Source organism: Protopterus annectens, chromosome 2.part1 (assembly GCF_019279795.1).
Source record: "Protopterus annectens isolate FY-2018-M chromosome 2.part1, PAN1.0, whole genome shotgun sequence".
Classification (NCBI taxonomy): Eukaryota; Metazoa; Chordata; order Ceratodontiformes; family Protopteridae; genus Protopterus; species Protopterus annectens.
Genome location: NC_056729.1, coordinates 1,995,622,022 through 1,995,642,418, shown reverse-complemented (window position 1 = coordinate 1,995,642,418; position 20,397 = coordinate 1,995,622,022). Strand labels below are relative to the sequence as shown.

At 42.8% G+C, this 20,397-nt stretch overlaps 1 protein-coding gene across 1 annotated transcript in view; it reads right to left on the bottom strand.

Moving 5' to 3' along the window:
- COL21A1 (collagen type XXI alpha 1 chain) overlaps positions 1-20,397 on the bottom strand; it is a 4,597,064-nt gene that overhangs the window by 200,553 nt on the left and 4,376,114 nt on the right. Inside the window, exon 29 of the mRNA XM_044063368.1 lies at positions 6,189-6,266. Coding sequence (XP_043919303.1) covers positions 6,189-6,266 — 78 coding nt within the window. The remainder of the gene's footprint in view (positions 1-6,188; positions 6,267-20,397) is intronic.

The following is a 20,397-nucleotide window of genomic DNA, read 5'->3' as shown; positions in this document are numbered from 1 at the left end:
TGGCTTTCGCCACCCATTTTAAATGAATTTTGTTATGCCCTTTTTCGAGGTTAGTATACTGTGCCTCTGTCTAAGAGTGACACAGAAGTGATACCCACGGTAAACCTACAATCTCCCATCCACTCATCAAGATTCCTCTTGAAGAGAGTCAATGAGGGACTCTGCCTAACCTGGACTGGGATTTTATTTCAGAGTGAAGGGAGCCTCTGGGTTATGAATCTGTCCCTCCAGCATGTCCTATTTATTTCAGTGCTGAGGTTCAAGTCTCTCGAGCGCGTAGCTCGATGGGATTTGGATTTTCTGAGGTGCCGCATGTCCATTAATTCTGGGTTGGATATGGCTTTATACGTCAGGGACAGATCACCTCTGAGCAGGCGGTATGCCACTGAGTAGAGCTGGAGTTTTTTTAACCGGGCAGCATATGGCATCTGTTTGAGCCCTTTGATCCTCTTGGTGAGGTACTTTTGGGGTCTTTCCAGTTGCTGCAGGTGTCTGGTAAGGTACATCCCAAAAGGGGCATTGTACTCAATTATGGGCCTGATGAGGGATGAGTAAAGAGGCATGATGACCTCCCCTGATCTAGATGTGAATCCCTTCATGATTAGGTGGGCTATATAAAATGTTTTTCTAACCACTTTGGCCACGTGGTTTTCAAATGAGAGATTGCTATCAACTTGGGTCCCCAGGTCCCTAATTACTTCTTCCATACTTAATGGATTACCACCTATGTGGTAATTTGTGAGCACTTTGTTTTTGCCAAAGGGGATGACTATACACTTTTTGGCGTTTAGCTTGAGGCCATGGCTCTGGCACCAGTTGTCTGTTTCTATGAGGCCCTTTTCTAGGATGCTTGTATCGGCCGGAGAGTCGATTATGGTGCCCAGTTTGCAGTCATCTGCGAACTTGGTCAGCCACAGTCCTTCCATGTTGGCCTGTACCTCCGAGAAATATATACCGAACAAGAGAGGTCCCAGGACTGAGCCTTGCGGGACGCCACTTGTAACTGGTTTGGAGTCTGACATGGCTCCAGCAATTCTAACCATGTGGGTTCTGTCCTTGAGCCAGTTTGCAACCCATCTAGTGACATAGGGGTTTATATTGAAGCTGGTGAGCTTATCTATAATGCCCGAGTGGGGTATTGTATCGAAGGCTTTTGCGAGGTCCAGGTAGGCTGTGTAGACCACCTTCCCCTCGTCAATGGCCTTGGTGACTGTTTCAAAGAAATCGACCAGGTTTAAGAGGCAGGATCTGCCCTTAACAAAGCCGAACTGGGTAGGATCCAGTGTCTGTATGTCCCCAATATCTTTATTTATGAGGTCCATGACGATCCTTTCCATAGCTTTGCAGACCAAGCTAGTCGGGCTTATGGGCCGATAGTTTCCAGGATCCGTTGAGGCACCACCTTTGTGGAGAGGGACCACTGTTGCTGTACGCCACTCTTTGGGTACATATCCTGTAGTAAGGCTGAGATTGAACAGTAGTTTTATGTTTGGGTTTAGCTCTTCTTTGAGTTCATGTAGGACGCAGCCCGGAACACCGTCTGGTCCCATTGATGCTGTGTTTTTTGCTTTGGAGAGGATGGCTCTTACTTGAGCATCTGAGAAGTCAGGGGGGCAGCACTCTGCTGGGATAGATATTTGCCCTTTTGGTGGGGAGGGGGGGAGAAGTTTGCGCTGAACCTGTCAGCTAGGATGTTGGCAATGTCTGTGGGTTCAGTGTATTTTTTGTCATTTTGGACTAATTCTGAGCATATCTGGGAATTCCCACCCAGGTTCCTAACATAACTAAAGAAAGCCTTGTGATTATCCTTAGTGCCCTGTGCAATTTTCTCTCGAAGCTGGCCTTAGACGATTTTATGAGTGCCCGTAGTTTTTTGCTAATACTGATCAGAGATGCCTTCCCTTTTTGGGATTTTGCTCTATCATGTAGTAGCTTCCTCCTTCTATTGTATAGTTTGTTTATGGCTGGGGTCCACCAGACAGGACGCCTGCCTTTGGAGGATTGGGTCTTGGTTTTATTTGGGATTACATGATCCATACATTCCTGAAGGTGTTCATAGAATGCGTTTATAAAGGATTCTGCGGTCTGGGCCGTATTTTCCACAGGCCCGGGAGCTTTGAAGGATTCCACCTCGGTTTTGAGGAGTGTGAAATTTGCTTTAGAGAAGTTTTTCACTCTGGTTTTCTGGGCAGGGGGTGGGGTCGGAATGTGAATATCCAGTGAGATTAGTTTATGGTCTGATCTTACCAGTGAGAGAAACACTTCTGGTCTGGAGCATAGAGCCCCCATGTTGGTGATGATCAGGTCCAGTATGTTTTCCCCTCTTGTGGGAGTGGTAACAAGTTGTTCCATAGCATATGAGTTTATAAATTCTAGGAATCTTTGGGCTAGGGTGTTGGAGCTAGAATAATGCTCCCAGTCTATGTTTGGGTAGTTGAAGTCGCCCAATATAATGGTGTTTGGAGAGACCTTCATATTTTCCAGTGTTCTCAGGAAGGCCGAGTGGGGTTTCTGGGTTTGGGAGGGTGGTCTGTAGCAGGCTATAAACTGGAAGGCAGTTTTACCCACTGTTAGTTGCACATGGATAGTCTCTGATGCTTCGTGCTGTGCCACCAACCTGGAGGTGTAGGTATCTTTGACGAATATTGATACTCCCCCTCCTTTTGTTGTTCGGTCCAAGTTTTGGGGCCAAAATGCATGGTATGAGGTATAACCTGGTAGTGCTGGGGTGCTCTCGGGAGCCTTGAACCAGGTTTCTGTTACTGCACAGATATCGATGTTCTCCATGCTAAGGAGAATTTCGAGTGCGTGCATCCTGAGGTTTAGACTTCTGGCATTGAGTAGCATTACTCTTAGTTTCTTATCCCTTGTGATACCTATGGAGGTGGGTTTGTCTTTTGAGCCTTGCCTAAAAAAGGCACTATGGGGGTGGCAAGAGCCTTTGCCAATATCCGAAAGCCCAGGGGCGACAGGTGCAAGCCGTCCCTAGCGAAGCATCGTGGCTTGTCGAGCATGTCATCCCAGGCTGACAGGCATTGGATCCCCTTTGAATGACACCAATACTTAAGTCAATTGTTGAAATTGATCATCTTGTCTTCATATTGTGGCATCATTCTTGGTGAGGGTAAGATGCTACTCAAGGTCAGGGTCATACCGGCCTGGGCTACATGCTCAGAGAGCTCCTCTATGTCTCTTTTCATATAGTCTAGGGAGGTATGTCTCAGGTCATTCACACCAGCATGGACATATTTGTACTTGCCTTGGAGTGACCTGAGTGCTTGTGTTATGTGGCGGATCCTAGCGCCCGACAGGCAGCTCACCGTGACCTTCTCCTTGTTCAGCCTGGTGAGCGGGACGTCAGTGTGCCTGACGATAGAGTCACCTATTACAAGTGTATCAGGTGTGTTGTTTAGCCTTAAGGGCTGTGACTGTTTGGCACACTGGCTTCATGAGCTATGTTTTGCACGTGTTTTGTTTTGGGCTAGCGGTTACTTGGGTGTCTGCTTTGGAGGTCTCTCCTGCTTAGGCAGATTTTTATTTAGAGCCTCTGAGTATGTTTTTGTGTGTTTATGTGTTTGGTTTGCTGTCGTGGTAGGTCTATGTGAGACTGGAATTGTAGTGAGTGTGGTTTCGTTCTCCTCTTGACTGGTTATGCCAGTACTGAGTTGAGAGAGCTTAGCCTCCAGTTTGGCTATATGGTTGCATCTCTCACATGTGTTGGAATTTGTTGGGAGGAGGAGAGGGTTGTCTGTGTACATGAGGCAGTTGTAACATTGCCTCAAGATTCCCAGATTCACCAGCTTGACCAGAGAGGAGATTGACAACTGACCTTTGGACATGCTAGAATACTATTGGGAATTCCTTTATAATTGAAAAAAAGGGCCAATGGGGAACAAGGTACTCAAGGGGAGTTTGTGAGGGTGTAGTGCTTTTAATTTTTTAGTGCTGACTTATATAATTGCTTTAGTGAGCAAGTGCCAGGCTTTAGAGTAGATCAGTTCTAAGGGAAAAAGTGAAGAGCAGACTTTGTGGAGCCGAGAATGGTTTAAACCCAATTAAGCGGAGCTGCCCGATGCTGCGCTATACGCAAAATCGCACAAAGCCGCGCCAAAGCGGGTTTTATACAGAGGGACTTGAAAGAGCTAGAAATTGGCCCAAAATGGCCAATAGACTACCAGATTCTTGTGCTGGGAACACTCCTCCAGGGATAGATAGGCTGCTCTAAGCTCACCACTGCCAATGGTGAACAAAGAAGCCTCCCTTTATCCAAGAAAGGAAATGGGCAACACAGGAACTTTCCAAAAGTCCAGAATACAGCAAAGCCTGTATTTGGACTACTCTAGGTCAGGAAAGACGGGAAACAAGGATAATTTTTTTGTTTTTTTTCTGTTTACAACAAACAGCAGGAAAATGCAATAAATATGTAACACAGGCTAGCACACTTGAGTGTGTAGCCTCAACAGGTAAATGCAACAAACAGGACAAACTTTAAAAGTGCAGGTGCAAAAACAACTTTAAACAGTTTAAAACAGTTGAAGAAGCAGAAATACTTGCAGTTTAGCTAGATCGGACAGTCGCCCAGGTAGTAGTAGGAAAAAAAAACACTTTTTTCAGGTTAGCAGTTGCTCTTTTAGCCTCTCTGCTGCTAGCACCACTCTGCAGGACCACGAGGAGCTTGGCTGAGTAGTAACAAGCGCAAAAACCGCACCAAAGCGGGTTTTATACAGGGGGACTTGAAAGAGCTAGAAACTGGCCCAAAACGGCCAATAGACTACAAGATTCTTGTGCTGGGAACACTCCTCCAGGGATAGGTAGGCTGCTCTAAGCTCCCCACTGCCACTGATGAACAAAGAAGCCTCCCTTTATCCAAGAAAGGAAATGGGCAACATAGGAACTTTCCAAAAGTCCAGAATACAGCAAAGCCTGTATTTGGACTACTCTAGGTCAGGAAAGACGGGAAACGAGGATAATTTTTTTGTTTTTTTTCTTTTTTTGCAACAAACAGCAGGAAAATGCAATAAATATGTAACACAGGCTAGCGCACTTGAGTTTGTAGCTTCAACAGGTATATGCAACAAACAGGACAAACTTTATTGCTAATTACACAATTAAGCATATGTTTTCATTTTTCTGCAACTATCTTAGTAAACATGCACTTAAAGTCTTATACTATATCTGTAAAGTGGAATTTCTTGTTGTCACGTGAAAGCTCATGTCTGGTTACCAAAAATGTTCTAACAATATATGTTTAGGTTGTACATTTTTCAAGATATGAAAATTTGTTTGCGAAAGTTTAGAAAAAATATCATTTGGGGCTTGTGTGCATTATAATACATAACAATATTTATGGAAAATACTATGAATGCACTATTTTCACTGTAAAGAATATTTCGTACTAATAAGATTTTTATTGTTCACAAATTGTTTACATTTGTTTATCTTACGCTTTTAAATGTTATTATTCAGAAAATGTTTTGAAATGTAAGATGTGTGCAGACAGCTACAGGTGTTATATTCCACACTACTGAGGTGTTAATGAGGAAAGAAAGAAAATAAAGAAACAATTATCTTCTACAATCATATTAGTTGAGCGATTTTAGAAAGGAGGTCATTATACAAGCTTGTCACACAAATATTCCCTAGCTGAAATAAAAAAAGAAGAATATCAACAAAAAGTAGGTCAAATAACAAGCAAATTACTTATCAAACAGAAAATACAATCAGTTGATTGACAGCAAAAAGAGGAATGGAAGATGATCTGAGGTATTCTTGGTTTAATATTATCCATGTGCTTATAAACATATGTATTGGAAAATGATGGACATTATACCATTTGAAATATGGGACCTTTGGATTGCTGGAAAAATACGGGTAAAAAGAAAACTACTATATGCAAACAGAAGCCCATTTGCTATACTGCTGGGAGTTCTCCACAAAGTAAATACTGATTCTTTATATTTTACTTTTACTGTGTGCGTATAACTTAAAACGAGTTTCAAAAAACATATGCATTTCAGTAAGACTATATGACACTTTTTTCTAAGATATTAGCCATCTATCATGTAAAATAAATCATAAACTTTCAATTTTCATACCAGCTGTCATCCTCCTTCTACTTCCAGAATTAATTTTAAGTGTAACATAATCAGTAGTAAATCAACAGAATAACGCAATTATGTTATGTTTACCTGGTGGTCCTGAGGGGCCTTGTAATCCAGGATCTCCATGTCCAGCACTACCTTTTGTTCCTGTTTCACCTGGCTCTCCTACAAGACATGGGATGTTTATTTGCTGATAGTGGAAATAATAGGGATGAATATATTTTAACAGAAATTAACAAATTCTACAAATACAGAAATACATAATACAGATCTAGCCAATTGAGAAGGCTAAATTTTCAATGAATTTGCCACCTTTCATCCTAGCACTGCTGATTTGACTAAGCCATCTTAGTGAATCATGTCCCTTTATGTATGGCTCATCTGTGCTTGTGCCATGTATTCCTGAATCTAGAATTTTTGTTACTCCCATATTTTACTAGATAAGCCCCCAGAAATGTGCTACCAGTTCTACAAAAAGGTGTCCCCCCACACATTGTTTAAATATGTGTGCATTTGGAGGAATATTTAGTGGACTGTTGAAAGACTATGTACAGGTCTAGCTAATGGGGTACCTGTATGCAGATGCTCATGCACCCACACACACACACACACACACACACACACACACACACACACACACACACACACACACACACACACACACACACACAAACAAACATACATGCCCTCATTAAAGTTGTTCCAAAGTTTCCACACACTCTAGTACCATAGTGCACCCAGTTTCTCCAGCAGACTATGTGACCATATCTTCTGCAGTCACACACAAGCTGTTCCTTAAAGTATTTTCTTTATGGTATAGCCATTTTACCCCACTCCAAAACGTCATGTTGATGCTCTGATCCAACTAATCCTTAGTGGTGATTGTGCCACAGCAAGATGTATGACACTCAGTCACCAGATTAATTGTCCCATCAATGGTTTATAAAAAATAACAAATATATATATAAACTGCTTCTAGAAGGAAAACCTGTTGAAGATAGGCTACAGTATGGCTGTTTATCTTACAGTCCTACACTCTGTGGTTTTCATGATGCAGTGTAACTGGTGGTCAAGAGATTTGAGAAAAGACTCTGTAAGGCCAACATCTTGAATGTTGGTACTTTCACATACAGGTTGAGAAATAACAGGTTGAGCACTGGTCTCCATGAAGGATCCTTCTTTGGTACCAGAAACATTCTAGACTACAATCCCTTTCCCCTTTCATTTTGAGGCACTGGTTCTATAGCCCACCCAAGGAAAGCATATGATGAAGAATTAAGGAAAAAATGTGTCTGGTCCATGTGTTTTTTTAGATACCGCTGAATCTTATTCATGTGTATCCTGGTGAGACGAAGGAGAATCACTGATGCCACAAACTCCAGAATACTGAGAGACTCTCTGGCTGAAGTCTGAGACCAAGTTGAGAAGCTTGGAAGTTGAGAAGCTTGGAAAGCCTTCCATATGATAATACACCTTCTCCTGCATCAAAAGGATCTTCTAATGCAAAGTGTCTGTAAGGCACCCTAGAAAAAATCCTGTGTGATGGGGTTAAGGATGTTTTTTGAATGTTTATCTGGGAATCCCACAGATGAAACACATGTCAAAGACTCTTGTCATGTGGGAGAAGATTCTGCATAGATGAGTACGTTTTCTAAATAAGACAACTGAATAGCACTTAGTCTGCAATAAGCTTTGACTGGAGATAGATAGACACTTTGTAAACACTCTTGGAGGAGTAGATAATCCAAAGGGTAATGCAGAGAACTGATAGTGTGACTCAAACACAAAAGTGTGAGAACTTTCCAGAAGCCTTTGGCTATGAGAATGTGATGGCATGCATATTTTAGATCCAATGTTACCATAAAGCATCCCTGGGAAATAAGAGGCAACAGACTGTGAATGGTCAATATCTTGAATATTGGAACTCCCACATACAGATTTAAGAAGAAAAGATATAGAACTGGTCTTCATGATGACTCTTGTGGCACCAGAAACATTCTGAAAGAGAAACCCTTGCCTGTTTAATTTGATGGCACTGGTTCTATGATTTCTAGGGTGAGCAAGTGTTGAATAACCTGAAAGGAGTTTTTTTTTTTTAATCCACTACCAACTGCATTTCTCCTGAACCACCTTTAACACCCAATAGTCTGTCACAATCTTTTTCCAAAGGGGAATGTACAGAGCCAATTGTTGGGCCAGGATTTGAGAGACTGGGGCAGGCGGGAGGGGGAGGGAGGAAGAATGCTGGCATATTCACCCTGAAGTTGTTGACTGCCCCTTTTTTGGAAAGGAACCTTGTTTCTTGTTGTTCCCCTTCTGTCACCTCTTTCTATTTCTCTGTTTGGCCTGAGAAGGCAGAGATCGCTTGTTCTGTTTCTTAGGTGTGAAAGAAGATTTGAGAGATTTGTAAAGGGGGGGGGGCTGAAAAATCTTAATTTCCTGAATTAAATTTCCCTCTCATAAAATCACTTGAGATTGCATAGAAGATAGTCCAAATAAAACCTCCTTATCTAAAGCTGAATTTCAGACTTTACCTCATCAGAAAAATGTTTGATTCCATAAGCAGGCATACCTTCTCAAAATAGTAGCAGAAGCACAGGCTCTAGTCCCAGTTGTCTGCACAATCATACACACTCCTTATGGCGTGTTTACATACTTGAGAAATGTTGGTAACAATAGAAATAAAGCATTACCTATAGGGGAAGAGTGGTAGATAGTTCTCTCAAGCTGTCTATATAAAAAAAGCACAAACTTCCACATATGGGTCTGATAGTTAAGAATTCTATATGTTAAATTTCTTTTACTAGGCCTGCCCAAAATCTTTCCCTCCTTGTCCACTGGTCAAGGGTTGGATGACATCAGGAACCTCTCCACTGCTGACATAGATGTTAATGTTTTTGAAGGGTCTGACCTGAGGTAAGAAAACAAGTGCTTGCTAGTTTGAGAACCTTTGTAAAGCCTATCTGCTTTTTCTGGAGGACTGACAATTGTGAATCCAGGTTTCTACAGGCAGCATTATATATATATCTTCAAGGGCTGACACTGGAGGAGAAACATGCATATCCACTTGCAATATATTACACTATCTCCTCGGTTCATGGAAAACATATATCTGTTCCCATAAAAACAACTACTCATTCCTCATGGTAATAATCTGGGAAAAACAAAATTCCTCCAAAGAAGGTTGTGAGGGTCTGTTTTCCTAATCATCAGAGATTTGGCCTTGGGCAAGAGAGGAAACCTTGATCCTGTCTATATCAGAATCCTATGACATGTATTTCAAAGAAATATTTTGAGTGACCTGATTCACAGGTACTGTATTCTCTGTACCAGGACTGACTGTAACAGTTTTTTGGCTACAGTAAGAAAATCTTTTCTTACAGTTACCATGTTTTGTGATGAACAATGTTTAATGTTTTGTTTTCTTTTTTATAGGTGAAGGAATGTTTACCCCAGCAAGAGGTGTCTTCTCCAAACACTTACAGCAGCATCTCCTGGTTTAGCTCTGTGCCCCAGTAAAAATGTTTTTTCCATTCTCAGCTCCAGCACTGAACAGCCAAAGAAGATGTGGCTGACAAGTCTATGATTGGCTATCGAAAACACAAACCCTTGAACGACTACATATCATACATAAAACAGCAATACAGAACATTACCGAACATGTGTAACTTTGAAAATAAATTAATCAAATAGCCATAGCTGGCCAACATTGCAAACACAACCAACCAAGGTGGGGGGCTTTGCCCCCAATACCTCCCAATGTGGGGAGCTGAGCCCCCACACCCCCTTAACTATATATTACCAACTCTGAGACTGCACTATAGTGAGGAATAGGGCAAAGTTAAAAGGTTTCCTTCACTTACCTTATGCATTGCATTATTTCCTGGTTGTTGGCCTGACAGGAAATTTAGGATATTAAAAAATACCAGGTTTCTTATAAGGCAAGAACCACTAAAGTAACATAAAAGTAAAAATAAATAAATAAATTTTAAAAAGTTATATACTTAGCGTAATGTTCCATCTGTGTTGTCAATTTTTATTCTTTCTCAACTGTTGGGTTTGGATTTGATCCTTGGCTCTCACTCGGGTGTTACTAAAGCTCTTGGCCACCAAAAACTCTCAAGCTCCTCCCTTACCCACAATGCACTAACCCCTAACATACCTCATATTGTGTTTGTTGTTTTAGATAAAGTATAAAGAATCATTACAACTTTCCTGACAATAAGATCATATCTATAGCTTAATATTAAGGACAGTGGTGTCCTTATAGTCTCTTGTCTTCTACAAATTCAAATGGAAAAAGGGTTGGGGATTGCTGGGTGGGAAGTTGAGGAAGAATGAAAATGGACAACACAGATGGAACATTATGGTAAGTACATAAAGTTTTTCATCTGAATTTGTCAATTTTTATTCTATCCTCAACTGCTGGGACAGTTCCCCAGCCGCCTAAAATCCTGGGTGAACTCTAAGGAAGGATATTCCTGAGCACAGTTGAGCCAAAAGCTGCTCTTATCCTCAAGACAAGACACATTTTGTAATGAGTGATAAAGGTATGAGGACTCGACCAAGATGCAGCCACACATATGTCAGCCATTGAAGCTCTAGAGATAAATACTGAAGAAGTAACTATGGACCTAGTTAAATGGGCTCTTAGAGGTCTTGGAAAGCAGAGACCTAATTTGTTGTAGATAAATGATATGCAATCCATCGGCCATTTGACTACAGTTACTTTTGCAACTGATTTGCCCAATTTAGAATCTGCAAGGATACAAATAATTGATCTGTCTTTCTAATTTCGTTTGTCCTATGTAAGTAAAAACTTAATTGCCTGTGAACAGCCAATAAATGCCACATATATTCACATTTGTTTGCAAATTTAGGAAAGAAAACTGGCAAAGCAAACTAATGGATTGATTGATACTGGATTCTGACAACACCTTATCAAGGAAAGATGCATTGATATATAATATAACTCTATCCTTATGAAATATCAAGTAGAGAGGTCTAGATGACAATGCTTTAAGTTCTGAGATTCTTGTAGCAGAGGTAATGTCCACTAGAAAAATAGCTTTCCAGGTGAGGAACTTAAGATCACATTTTGCTGCTTGGGGGCTGATTCAATGCTTGCAGTAGCAAGTTCAAATCCCATAGTGGAGTAAGGTCTTTATATTGGTGTCTCGGCAGGAGTGTGCCTCTCAAAAAATGCTTTACAATGTTTAGACAAACCCACAGAAGAATTCTCAAATCCAGTATGAAAATTAGAGTTTGCTGCTAATTGAACTTTAAACATTGAACAGCTAGCTCCCTCGTTAAAAAAAGGTTGCCAAAAATTCAAGTACATATTGTACAGGAGCTGAGAAGGGGGTCAATGTGTCTTTATTGTAGAAGCCTTATGGGAAGATCAAAGTATATGACTGATGGGGGAAGGGAGTATAAGTTGTCTGACTATTGAAGGAATTGGAGAAATCATGCTGTTAGCTTGAGGTTTGAGATGTTTGTGTCAATCATGCCTGTTGGGTGAGACAGGAGGTCTGGAATCAGATCCAGAATTTATGGTGGAAAAATGAGATGAGGCCAAAGAAAGGGGAACAAAATCTGTTGATGTCAGTAAGGTGCAATAAGGATGACTTTGCTCTTCGACCAGGCAGCCTTCTGTAGGAATTTGGGAATTAGGGGAATTGGGAGGTAAGCATAGAGAAGACCCTGGGGGGGGGACCATGGAGGAGAGCATCCCTCTGTGGTTCCCCAGGTGGGTGGAATCAGGGCAAAGAAGCTGCTGCACTTGTTACTTAGGACAGATGCAAAAATATTGCAGCAAGGCTGGCCCCATTGACAAAAAATCCTATTTGTCACTTTCTTGTTGAGAGACCACTTGTGAGGTGGAATAATGGACCTACTCAATTTGTCTGCTACCACACTGGACTTCCCTGGAATGTGTATTGCTATCAGAAAGTGGTTGGATGAGATCGCTTTCTGCCATACTCTGAGTGCTTCTTGACACCAGTGGGTAAGATCTGCTTCCTCCTTGCTTGCTGATGTACCAAACTACTGACATATTCTCTATATGAATCGCAACTGTCCCTACAGGGAGAGCATCTTGGAAGGCTTACTGAAGAGAGGGATGAAGTTCCCCCCGAGTGCATCAGAAGATCTGGAACTGGGTCCAGAATCCAGGGGTCCTCCAATTGATGAAGTCAAAGGAAGGGGAACCAAATCTGACGAGGCCAATGAGGGGCTATTATAATGATGGTCTTTCCCAGCACTTTTACTTTCTGTAGCACTTTGGGTATCAACGGAATTGGTGGGAATGCATAGAGGAGACCCGGAGGCTAATCATGTACGAGTGCATCCCTTGGGGCCTCTCCCCGAGGGGGAATCAGGGCAAAGTAGCTTCTGCATTTCTTGTTCATGTGGTTGGCGAAAAGGTTGCACCAAGGCTGGCCCCACCTGTTGAATATCCTGTCCGCTATTTCTTTCTTGAGCGACCACTCGTGAGGCAACAAAATTGCTCTGCTCAGCTTGTCTGCTATCATGTTGGATTTCCCCGGGATGTGTATTGCTAACAGAAAGGGTGGATGTAGCCCAATGCCATACTCTTAGGGCCTCGCGACAAAGGGGGTAGAACCTGGTTCCTCCTTATTTGTTCAAGTACCAGACCACTGATATGTTGTCTGTCTGAATCGCAATTGTACCCAGAAGAAGAGAGTCCTGAAAGTACTGCAACTCTAAAACTACTGCTCTCATTTCTAGGACATTGATATACAAATGTGTCTCTTGATCGGTCCATGTGCTTTAGGATGTTCTTCCCTGAAAATGCCCACCCCACCTATCAGGGAAGCATCCGTGGTCACTGTGGCCGCTGGTGGGGGTAGAACAAAAGGATGACCTATCGTGACATGAAGAGAGGTCAACCACCACTGAAAATCCTTTTTGCATATATTAGTGATCATTATACGATGAGACATTGGGAGCTCTTGGTAAGACCTTTGAGTGAACAACAGCCATTGCAGAATCTTCATTTGCATGTGACCCAGCGGTATAGCTAATATTGCAGCTGCCATCATGCCTAACAATTTTAGTACTTCTGATGCTGGAGCCTTGTTTTTGAATATAATATTGTGGACCTGCTGACAGAGTAGTAAGACTCTTTCTGCTGGAAGTCTCAGAGTGGTGGTGGTGGTGCCCAATTCTGCTCCGAAAAAAACGGTATGTTGTGATGGCGAAAAGGCAGATTTTCCTGAGTTTATTGTAATGCCCAGCTGACTGCAGAGTGACAGAGTGGTGTCCCTGGAATGAGTTGATGGCTGGTGGTGGTGGGGAGGAGCCAATAGTCTAGGTACGGAAACACCTGGAATCCTAAATGTCTCAGGTGAGCTGTGACCACTGCCATGCATTTGGTGAACACTCTGGGGGCTGTAGTGAGACCAAAGGACATGGCTCAAAAGTGGTAATGACTGGCTCCCAGCCAGAAGCGCAGATGATCCCTGGATGGTCTGGCCATTTTTATGTGGTAGTATGCATCCAGAAGATCTATCGAGCACATCCAACTGTCTTTCCCTAAAAAGGGAAGTATCGGCTGAAGTGTGACCATCCAGAACTTCTCTTTCTTGACAGATCTGTTTAGTCTGCTGAGGTCCAATATAGGTCTCCAGTCCCCTGTCTTTTTTGGAACTAAAAAGAATCTTGAGAAAGTTCTGGATCCTATCTGGTCTGCTGGAATTGGTTGGATGACTCTTTTTGTTAGCAACAATCGGTCCTCTATTTTTGCCTGTTCCCTTAACTGAGTGGAACATCCAGGATTTTTCTTGTCAATGGAGGGGGTGTAGCGAAAGGAATGAAATATCTTCTGGAAATGATACTTTGTACCCAGTTGTCATTTGTTATTTTGAGCCAGGTGTCCCCAACTGCTTCCAGAGTAGGACAGTTGGGCCTCCTTTCAGGAGCGCTGGTAGGGCTTCCCAAAGAACTGATCTCTGTCACCCTGGTTTTGAGGGACCCCCTGTGCTGTGAGGGTGGTGTCTTCCATTATTGTCTCCTCCTCTGCCCCTGGAGGGGGGTTCACCACGTGTCCTGAAAGGCTTCTTGGGGTTTTACGGAACCACATCTTTCCTCCCCTTTGACACTTGGGGTAGGGTCTTGTAGGGGTGGAAAAACGGACTCCGACGACAGACAGAGTCTTTCCTTCCTGCTCACACCTGGTCAAAGTTTCCTTAACTTTGGGTCCAAAAAGGGATGAGCCATCAAAAGGGGTATTTACAAAGGATAACTTAAAGGGCTAAGCGAAGGAACACAAGCGCATCCAGGAGTGTCTCCTAAGAGCAATTCCTGTACCTGCTGCCCTGCTCGCTCCATCAGCTGCATATGAAATGAGCCGTATGGACGATTTTACTATGGAGTTGAGGGTAGCAAGCTGGGAGGAAACTTTATCTGAAGCTCCTGCAGCTACAAGATGAGTATCTCCAAGCTCTTTTAGGAGATCTCATTGCAGTCTAGTAAAATGGATTAAATAGTTGAGTGAACGCAGTGCAAAAGTCGCTGAACTGTAAGTGTGCTTCCCATATCTATCCATGATCCTAGAATCTCTGTTAGGAGGATGGATAGAGGAAGAAGTTTCCTTTTTGGTGGCTGCTGCCACCACCATGGCATCAACTGGAGCACCCTTAGTAAGAAAAGATTTGTCCTGGGGGGGGGGCAGAAATAAATTTATTAGGCCTCCTGGGGACAGTCGCCATGGTGTCTGGAGACTCCCACGTCCTTCATGAGACCAGCTGCATAAGCTCATTGAAGGGCTGAGACAAACAAGAGGTGGAGGGCTGAGACCCGAAAGCCTTCAGGAGAACCAACTCATCTTCCGTAGGGTTGGAGCACTGCCAGTCACCCCTCTGCCTAAGGATTTCTAATATCTCAGCGAATTAGATATATTCAGAGGGGGACCCTTCTGATTCATCCAAGTCGATATCGGATGTGAGGGACTCCTGTGGGGAGTCTAAATGCTTCCTCTTACAGATTCTCTTCCTGGGAACCTCATCGGTGGGGGCTTCTGGTGAGGTCACGGAAGAGCAGGGGCCACCCAATGGGGCTTCCTGAGGCATTGGGTCTCTATGCTTAGCAAGGATCTGTGAAGCAGAAGCAGACACAGGCGCTTTTGGGGAGGAGGTAACTGGATCTGACATCGATGATGTCTTAGGAGACATAACTCTCCTCATGGCTTCGAAGGTACCTCTGCTCCAATGCGAAGGGACTAACAGATCCAAGGAAACTGTCGATACCCCCGGCACCAGGACAGTGGGCTCCGAGCCAGAGGTAGGAGCCTAGCTCATCCGAGCCGAAGCCCCGAGAGGCAGAGTCGGAACCGCAAGTTGGTCCAACTATCCTCCCCGGACCCGACCAGAGAGTGTCAGCTCCTAGATTTCTCGATCAGCGCCTAGGACGTCAGAGTAAATGGGGCCAAGGACACTGGAGCAGGCATTGGCTCCGAAGGCTCAATGATTATCAAATCTGACTCCTCTGGCTCCGAGGGACCAGTATGGCTTGGAGGAGGAAGAGTAGTAGATGGTAAAAGGGTCTTCGGTTCCAAAGCCATCTGGGTCAGAGCCTATAAAAATTTTGCAAAGGCCAGTGCCTGTAAAAGCTTCTGCACCACACGATCCACATCCAAATTAGAAAGGCTTATCGAAGACCGAAATAAGTTGATAGAAGGAGGTACAGATTGCAGGACTGGAGACTTAGGCAGTTCGGATACCAGTTCCAGAACCGGGGACCGGCTCCGAAAGGATAACACGGTTGCCTCTGAGGTCTGTGGAACTGATATCAAAGATTTTTTTAGATTTCTTCACTTCAAAAGAAGTAGAAGCCTTAGAAGACTTTGAGGATTTGTTGGACCCATCCTGGTTGCTCAAAGATTCCTGAAAGGATGGTTTAACTAAACCTCTGTCAATTAACTTTCCCTTTCTCTCCTGGAGAACCCTAGAAGAGAATGACAAATGGAGCAGCTTTCTTGGAGATGCAATGCTCACAAACAATTAACATAATTCACATGACTGTCAGTGACAGACATTTTCTGCCCACATTTAGGACATTTCTTAAAACCTGATTTAGGGTGTTTATCTTTATCATGGTCAGCCATACTGTAACAAACACAATCTCAATAGGGTAATGTAAAAAACTAGAAACACCCAAACAAGAAATATCAAACAAGCCCTTTTAAAACTATGGGCTAAAATAGTAATCAGTGTACACACACACGCACACACACACACACACACACACACACACACACACACACACACACAATACTATTTATGTAAACTCTAAAGAGTAAATATATCAAAGTTGTGACAGCAAATGTCACTATACAAAGGCACACAACTGCAATATAAACTATTACACACACGCTATACTATTTATCTAAACTCTAAGACTAATTATATCAAAGCTGTGACAGAAGAGTCACTATTCAAAACTCTAAGCACACAACTACAATCTTAAGTACTATTAAAGATTTAACAAGGCCTAAAATAAAATAAGGCCAAGAGAGCTAATTACTAGTTAGAAAAAAGGCACACCAAGGGAAGGGAAGGGAAAACTATACAAAGAGCTAATCTAAGTATCTAAAGATAAATATCAGAACATTTTTATCAGTATTATAATATATATTTTCAAGAAAAATTTTTTTTTACTGGCCCGAGCTAGCAAGAACCTCTGATTTATTGCAGCGGCAAACTAGATCAGGGGTAACGCTAGGTACATCATGGGATAGGGACTTGGCCTTGAGCTATCTGAAGACCTCCAGCTTTGTAGTAGGCCGACTGGGAGCCGAGGATCGGCTCCAAACCCATCTGTAAGAATGAATGGTGAGACAGAACAACTTCACATCTATATGTTATGTGGATATTAAATTACTGGTGCAGAAGTGTGCGTTGAACTGTGTGTTCAGCTTCAAGAATGTAACCACAGTGTACCCTACTGGAAAAGAACAGAAATGTATATAAACTATATACCTGTGCAAATGTATGTTTTAATAGTAGAAGCTGGAACAACAGAGTTAACTTGCAAAACGTCAAGAAAATAAGTTGAAAAGTAAAGTGTTTTACAACTGTGTTATCTCTCAGTAAGGAGAGACAATTTCTAGAGCTAGAAGTTTTTCTACTGTCTTGAAAGTAATTTTAATTACTAGGTTTAACATGTAAAGTGTTTTATTGCTTTCTAGCAGCTGCACATCTGAGAGATATGTACTTCTCACACAGAGATGATAAAATTCTTAGTTTCTGTTAGCCTGGGAACTGAAGGCAGGTGAAAAAGAGTGATGTCATCCAGGCTAACCTAGCAGTACTATGTGATATTCATTTAGGAACCCTCTCAGATAGAGAGACAAGGCATTTTGTATATTGTCTTGGACCTAGCAAGAACATCCATTCAGCACTTCTGCATCTGCCTTGCTCTATAAGTAAGATTTAGGCATACTATCTTGTAGAGATTTAGAGATAGATATGAATATAGTAAAGATTAGTTTAGATGTTTTCTGTATTTATTTGAGACTGTCTTGCAATGTTGTTTTAAAATATTTCCTGTGATTCTGAACTCTGTAGTCACTGTGTTTTGTTATTGAGTATTGTCTTGTTCTTTTATTATTTATTATTAAATATATTTCAACCTTTTAATTGTGGCTGGTTTGTTTACAGATATTTAAGCTCTTAGTGTACTTGCATAGACATGTGGTGACACTGTACAGGCCACTCCTAAACATCCGCGGTCTTGATCACACTTACCATTTGGACAATAGTAACATCACACAGTAGGACTGGTCACCCTTTGGGAAGAGCCTTATAGTGGCTGATAAAGAGCTTGTTGTGGCAGTGATAACTACCTTACAGTCTGAGCAGAAGGGGGCATAGCTAGTAAACCTGTGCCAGCCTTCACCAGGGGTATCTGTGTGTTTCTATACAAATCAAATCTCAAAGTTTGTGTGTGTGTGTGTGTGTGTGTGTGTGTGTGTGTGTGTGTGTGTGTGTGTGTGTGTGTGTGTCAGCTACTTGAGCAAGGACATGAAGCACTGGTTGGACAGAGAGGGTGCCGGAGGTTTTGGCTTGACCACTCGGCTGAGATCTTAACCCTATAGCTGTGCCAGTGGGGAGTCTTATTGGGACTCTGCAGAAAGAGCCAGATACCAGCCCCAGACTAATTGTGATCTCTGTGTGCTTTTAAGGACAATTGTACTTTACTGTGTGTATACTTGTCATCCTCCCAATGTGTATACCCCTCACTGGTGCTAGTGGTGAGGATTGAGGCTCCCTGATTGCTGGGCCAGTGTAGGGGCATCACAGTCACTATGGCCTTGGGTTGAGGCAGAATGAAAGGAAAAACCTGTAGAACCTGATCTGACAGAAACCACCACCAAAAATATTTCTTGAATGCCTGAGTGATTGTTATTTGTGCTGACATATGCTGGGAAAGAACTGTCCACTGTGTTGCTAACATCAATTGGAGAAATGTCATATGAAACGTGCTAGACGGACCAAGATGATGGCAGCTGACACTGATCCTGAGGCTTGAAGAAATTTTGGCATTGCAAATTATTTTCCTGAAATGCAATCTGACAGTCTGCACTCTTGACAGAAGAAGAGAAGCTGTCACTGATGTTATGCTGAAGACTGCTTCAATGAATTCCAAGGTTTAAGTTGGTCATAACTGAGACTTCTTCCCAGATAAGAACAAGTCTGGATCACCTGATCTCTTGCTGATAATAGCAGATGCATGGCCGGGAGGCAATGAGCCAGTCATCTAGATATGGAAACAACCATAATCCCTGCAGTCTCAAGGGAGGTGCTACTACTACCATGCATTTGGTGAACACCCTGGGGGCTGTGATGAGGCCAAAGGGCAGTACTTTGAGCTGATAGTGACTGGCTGCAAGCTGGAAGCATGAATACCTTCTGGATTGTCTGTTTATTTTTAAGTGAAAGTATGCATCCTGCAGGTCTAACAAGCATATCCAGTGGTCCTTGCCCAGAAAGGGTGGAATGGACTGAACCATGACCATCCAAAACTTCGTATATCAAACTGATTTGTTCAAGTCCAGAAGATCCAACATTCATCTCCAGTCCCGTTTTCTTTGGCACTAAAAAGAATATTGAGTAAGTTCTGGATTCTATCTGGTGTGGTGAGACCTCTTGGATGACTCTTTTTTTCCAGCAGCTTTTGTATTTCTACAGCTGCTTCTTTCCTCTGACCGGGGGGGGGGGGGCATTGGGAATATTATGTACAGTTGAAGGTGGAAGCGATAAGGGAATTATACAGCCCATGGTAATAATCCTCTGCATCCAAATATCTCTTGTTAAATCTAGCTAGGCTCTCTGGTACAGCAATAGTCAACCTATGATTGCCTCCAGAGGGGGATAATCGGGCCTCCTTTTAGGAGCTCTGATAGGGTCTGTCAAAGAAAGAATCTCTGGACCTCTGGTTTTGTGGGCCTCTTCTGCCATGTGGGCATTGTTGTCCATTAGAGTTCCCCCCTCTGCTCCCAGGGGAATTGTCTCCATGTGTGTCCTGGAAAGGGCCCTGTGACTTTCTGAAGCATATTTTACAACCACCTCATTTATTCCTAGAATAGGATCTTTGAGGGGTCAAAAAACATACGCCCACTGCAGAGAGGGTCTTTACATCCTTCTTACACCTGGAGAATGTACCCTTCACTTTGGAGCCAAACAATGAACTGCCATCAATGGGAGCAATGATGAATGAAGACTTGAAAGGTTTTACAAAATCACATAATTGCATCCAGGCATGCCTCTTATGAATATGCCTGAACCCACTGCCTTGAGGCACCTTTGGCTGCATGCGAGATAAGCATCATGGATGAATTTGAAATGGACTGGAGGTAGTCACCTGGGAGGCCACAGAAGATTGAGCTTCAGCAGTAATGGTCCCTGAAAGGGATTTTGAAAGTTTCTTGATCAGACCCCTTTGTAGTCTGGTAAAATTTGCCAAATAGTTCAGTGACCTAAGGGCAAAGGTCGCTGATGCATATACACACTTCCCAAACCTGTCCATCACCCTAGACTCCCAGTTAAGGGGAAGGACAGAAGAACTTTGCTCAGTGAATTCCTTCTCGGTGGCCGACATCATGACCATAGCATTCACATGCACCCCCTTACCCCAAAATTCCTTCCGGACCGGTGGAGCCAGAATCCGATATGGCATCTTAGGGACTGGCTCAGCTGAATCAGGTTCCTTCCATGACTGCCTAGAGATCAAATCAATGAGCTCATCAGTGGGCGGAGTAACCCAGAAGATAGAA